At 36.9% G+C, this 5,768-nt stretch overlaps 1 protein-coding gene across 1 annotated transcript; it reads left to right on the top strand.

Moving 5' to 3' along the window:
- Positions 1-3,702: 3,702 nt before the first annotated feature.
- Positions 3,703-5,509, top strand: LOC102918086 (kelch repeat and BTB domain-containing protein 8). The gene is given in 2 exon segments (XM_042285321.2): positions 3,703-4,146; positions 4,148-5,509. Coding segments are annotated over 2 exon segments (1,806 nt in total).
- Positions 5,510-5,768: the final 259 nt, after the last annotated feature.

Raw genomic sequence — 5,768 nt, 5'->3', positions numbered from 1 at the left:
TGATACGCATGTCTATTTGCAACCCACAGACTTCATGTGTCTCAGAATAGCTATAAATACAGGACAATATGTTCATAAATGACAATGTCATATAGCAATGTCAAAAAGTTAGACATCCCAGGTACAACCTGATAGGTATTGAACAAATAGATGGAATATTTTCTATACTAGTAATGTAAAAGTTTTTAATATATAAATTCAAGTTATTGACATCATTTTTGTAGAGTGGTAGATGTCTTAAATACATAAAATCATATAAAATTCAATATAATCTTCAGCTCAGTGAATAAAATAGCAAAGACAAGGTTCCTTTTCTTTCATAAAATTTGAACATTTCTATTGTTTATGTATCTACAATTGAAACTGACCTTATCATATTGTACTATATGTATTATCTTTACCATTCAGTATCATTTTAGAATAATCTATTTCTCTCTAAATACAATTATTATTTCTGATTGTTACATGATGTTTCTGCCCTGTGTATAAACTACATTGTGGTGATATATTGTGTACCCTAATAAACTTGTCTCATGATCAGAGAACAGAGCCAGACATTAGATTAGACATAGAGGTCAGGCAGTGGTGGCACACACCTTTAATCCTATCATTCTGGAGATGGAGATCTGTCTGGATTTCTGTGAGTTCAAGGTCACACTAGGCTACATGAGATTGATCCAGTATAGGAAAGAAACAGAGCTAGGCAGTGGTGGCACATGCCTTTAATCCACCACTTGAGATCTCATGTCTTTGCTTGGGAAGCTCACATGCCTTTAATCCCAGGAAGTAATATGGCAGGACAGAGAAAGTTATATAAAGTGTGAGTGAGGAAATAGGAACCCATTCTCTTTAGACTGAGGATTTCATAGAGGTAAGAACTAGTGGATGGATATTCTGCTTCTCTGATCTTTCTGCTTTCACCCCAAATATCTGGTACCAGTAATTTTTTATTCTTAAGACCATTTAAGATTCGAAAAAGACTACATTTAATAGTTAGTTTCCAGACTACAATATTTAGAGTTCCTAACTAATCAAATACTGAAAAGAATGATATGGATTTCTTTATAGATATCTACTAACAAAAAGCCAAGGGATTAACATTAGCTCAATTCTAGAGCAGAAACTCTAATTTATAGTAAACCTGCACTTCTTTTTCATTTTTTTCTTTATCTAATTTATTTTTAACTATGTGTGTGTGTGGCGGGGGTGTGTGTGTGTGTGATACTCGTGAATTCTGATTCCTAAACACATTGAAGGCTTAGTTGAGGCATTCCCCGAGGATATGATGTATGGAAAAGGAATATAAATCCTTCTCGAAACCAGGAACGTGCTTGGCAATGCCAGTAATGGCCTGAGGCCAGAGCTTCTTCTGCTGAGAACCCAACTCTTCTCATGCTAAACAGATATGGTTATCGATCCCAAGGCCTCTGTGTGCTTGGTTTCTGATGTCCTGGACATACCCGGTGTACTCCTATGTGACATTGTTTGGTTAGCTCCCTGCTGATTTCCTCCCATGTATAACAGTTTTCTGCTGACTCTGTTCCATCCTTGGTCCTCATTCTCCCTTGCAAATACTGTAGCTGCTGTACTTTTTAATAAATTTGCTTGGCATAAGCCATCTACTTAAGCAAAACCTTCCGACACCAGTATTTCTATCTATTTTTCTTATCTCCTGGTTGTATCCCCCTAAGAACCTGTCACTGAAGAATGACCTGCTTTAGTGTTTGGTCCAGGCCACAGGGGACAGCACTTAGATGGCTTTGAAGCTGAAACTATGCATAGTTGGGAATCAGCTGATGTGAGTCCTGGCAACTAGGTTATGGTACTCTCAGAGAGCTGTATGCATGCTTGACCACTGAGCCATGTCTCCATTCCACACATAAAATTCTAATTTGGGGAAAATTTTACCATTAATCATCTTATAGTTTAAATTTGAGTGTGAATATTATTATACTTGTTAGGAATTTTTGCCTAAAATAATTCTTAAAGTTATCAGATCTGTAAATTGGGTGGTCAGACTACTCTTGAGGAATATATTGGTGATGATGCTCTCAAGGGTTAAAGACTATTGATTTATTTTATCTCCACAGGATGGGAATGCAGCTAGGTACCAATATGCATCTCCTCATAACAATAATGTTGTCATTTGCATACAGTGTAAGTGTACTCCAAAAGGGATCAATTGTTGATAACTTGATTTTTTTCAGGATAATAATGTCAAGAGGTACCTGGAGTTTAAGAAGTGAGTCCTAGGTCCTTGATGGATACATCTTCTAAGAAATCAATATAATGCTTGTGGTTCCATTGCTACCATGCAGCTTCCTTTTTGCTATCATCAGTTCATCACCTTTTATTATTTGCCATCATTGTGATACCATGGCCATGAATCACCAGAGAAGATGTCATGACAACCCATTGTTAGTAGATTCTGATGCTCTGAGGGAAACAAGAGGTTCTTTGTTGTTTTGTTTTCTGTTTATTTTTCTTTTAAGTTATAAATTATAATTACATTGTTTTATTAACAGAAAATGTACTAATATAGCAATATTTCCAAGATGGAGGCTCCATCTTTATGTCCTAATTAATTTTGAAGGGGCACATCTCAAAACACCAACACATGGAGATTTGAATTTCCATATGTTATTTCAAAAGACTGTCACATCCATTTTATTTATATAACTAGGGATTTAAAGAATAGAACTTAACAAAATTCCAATCTGAAAAATTGTTAGCTCCATATTGGCCAGATAATCCATATATAGGTTGTCAAATTTATGTGGTCAAATTTTGTCCTTCATGCTTTATTTTGTCAATTATGACTAAATAGTCACACATATTACTGGCTCCTGTTTGTTTTTACAGACAACATAACAACAAATTATTTTGAAATGTAGAAGCTTCATAGCAATTCAGTGAAAAATAATGGGCTTGCTAAGTAGATCAAGGAAGGTATTTTTATCACATTCTATTTAAACTGAGAAGGAAAATTGAAACTTCTAAGAGGTAACCCACCCAGGGCACTGGGAATGTTAACACTTTCCTGCAATTTTGAATAATTAAATTTTCTGAAATGTGTTTAGTTGATTTAATTATAAGATATCCTCAGTTCTATTATAATAGATATTAATATTTATTTGTTTATTTATTTATATGTGCCTGTTTACATTATGTGTTCAGCATATATGTAAGTGTCTGAGGCCAGTAGAAATAAGCAGGTGCTCTGGACTGGAGTTACAAGATATTGTGAGTTGCCAGTGTAGGTGTGGGTAACAAAACTCTGACTCACAGAGACGTTCACTTCATCATTCAGCCATTCAGCCAGCCACTCATCAGGCTACATAATTATGTAGCACTAGTAATAAGTATGCTTTATTAATTTTACAATTGATTTGCATTCACTAGCTATTATGGTATCTCATAAATTATTTCCTGATAAATTCCTTTGTGACTCCTATCAGGAATATCAACATTTCTTCACATTGTAAAACACAGGTATATATAATTTAACCCTGTAATCTATTTCATTTTTTACTCTGTTATCATATTCTGTATATTATCAATATTTTGCTCTATACTGATATTATAACAGATGTAACCGTGGTAAAATAGATGAGACATTTTTCACTGGTTAATGTTTAAAGATAGCTGGATATTAAGAAAATGGAAAGAAAAAAATAACCGGAGCCAGGGCCCCTTGGAGTAATGGCTGCGTCGGCAGATTTAAGTAAGTCTTCCCCAGCAACGAATGGGATCTCGTCTTCAGACACAACCAATGAAGCCATGCCCCGCTTCCGTGCTTGCAGTATTCTTAAGCAACTCAAAACAATGTGCGATGAAGGACAGTTGACAGACATTGTAGTGGAAGTGGATCACGGGAAAACATTTTCCTGCCATAGAAACGTTCTTGCTGCAATCAGCCCCTACTTCAGGTCCATGTTCACTAGCGGCCTTACAGAGAGTACTCAGAAAGAAGTTTGAATCATTGGTGTCAAAGCTGAATCAATGGATTTAGTATTGAATTATGACTATACCCCTAGAGTTATTCTGACAGAGGCCAATGTTCAAGCCGTGTTCACTACAGCTAGCATCTTCCAAATTCCTTCCATACAAGACCAGTGTGCTAAGTATATGATTAGTCATTTGGAACCCACAAAATTCTGTTGGGGTCTTTATCTTTGCTGATCATTATGGTCATCAAGAACTTGGAGATCGATCAAAAGAATACATCCGTAAAAAGTTTCTGTGTGTCACCAAAGAACAAGAGTTTCTCCAGCTGATAAAAGACCAACTCATAAGCATACTAGATAGTGATGATTTAAATGTAGAATGGGAAGAACATGTTTATGAAAGCATTATAAGGTGGTTTGAACATGAGCAAAATGAAAGAGAAGTACACCTTCCAGAAATTTTTGCCAAATGTGTACATTTTCCTTTGATGGAAGATACATTTATCAAGAAAATTCCACCTCAGTTTGCACAGGCCATAGCCAAAAGCTATGGAGAAAAAGGACTATCCAACACCAATGGCTGTACACAGAGGCTTGGAATGACTGCTTCTGAAATGATCTTATGTTTTGATGCTGCACACAAACACTTAGGAAAGAAGCAAACAGTGCCCTGTCTAGATATAGTCACAGGAAGGGTGTTTAAACTATGCAAACCACCAAATGACCTAAGAGAAGTTGGGATTCTGGTATCACCAGATAATGATATTTCCATTGCAGGAGGGTACAGGCCAAGCAGCAGTGAGGTCTCCATCGATCATAAGGCAGAAAATGATTTTTGGATGTATGACCATTCCACCAATAGATGGCTATCCAAGCCATCCTTGCTTCAAGCCAGAATAGGCTGCAAACTAGTGCATTGCTCTGGTAAAATGTATGCAATTGGAGGGCATGTGTATGAAGGTGATGGAAGAAACTCCCTGAAGTCTGTGGAGTGCTAGGACAGCAGAGAGAACTCCTGGATGACTGTTTGTGCGATGCCAGTTGCAATGGGGTTTCATAATGCTGTGGAGCACAAAGAGAAGATCTATGTTTTACAGGGAGAATTTTTCCTCTTCTATGAGCCTCAAAAAGACTACTGGGGATTTCTAACCCCCATGACTGTGCCTAGAATCCAGGGCTTGGCAGCTGTGTACAAAGACTCCATCTACTTCATATCTGGAACCTGTGGAAATCATCAGCGTGTGCTTACTGTAGAAGCCTATGATATAGAGCTAAATAAATGGACTCTTAAGAAGGATTTTCCATGGGATCAGTTTATAAATCCATACCTTAAGCTGGTACTTTTCCAGAATAAACTCCATTTATTTGTCTGAGCTACTCAAGTGACTATTGAAGAACATATCTTCAGAACCAGCAGGAACAATTCTCTTTACCAGTATGATGATATTGCTGACCAGTGGATGAAAGTGTATGAGATCCCAGATCAGCTGTGGGACCTTGGCTGCCGTTTTGAGTGTACTGTGGATAAACTCTATCCTCAGTGTCTTCAGAAAGTACTGTAATACGTAGCAGGCCTCAGCATATCACTGGCATCTCATAATAAGGAACCTTTGTTTAGGAAATAGTGTCAACATTGCTGAAAGCTGAGAGTTTTGTATACAGAAATGGGTGCTCATAAAGATTGTGGTGTGGGGAGGGATTTGCTTTGATCTCCATGATATTTTCATTTCAGTAAGGAAAGATAACAAAGTGCAATTATCAGCATTTTTCCACCCCTGGCATAAAAGTATCATTCTAGAATTTTTTGATAAATAGTCCCTG

The sequence above is a fragment of the Peromyscus maniculatus genome, chromosome 9 (assembly GCF_049852395.1).
Source record: "Peromyscus maniculatus bairdii isolate BWxNUB_F1_BW_parent chromosome 9, HU_Pman_BW_mat_3.1, whole genome shotgun sequence".
NCBI lineage: Eukaryota > Metazoa > Chordata > Mammalia > Rodentia > Cricetidae > Peromyscus > Peromyscus maniculatus.
This window is presented reverse-complemented; position numbering and strand designations above follow the sequence as displayed.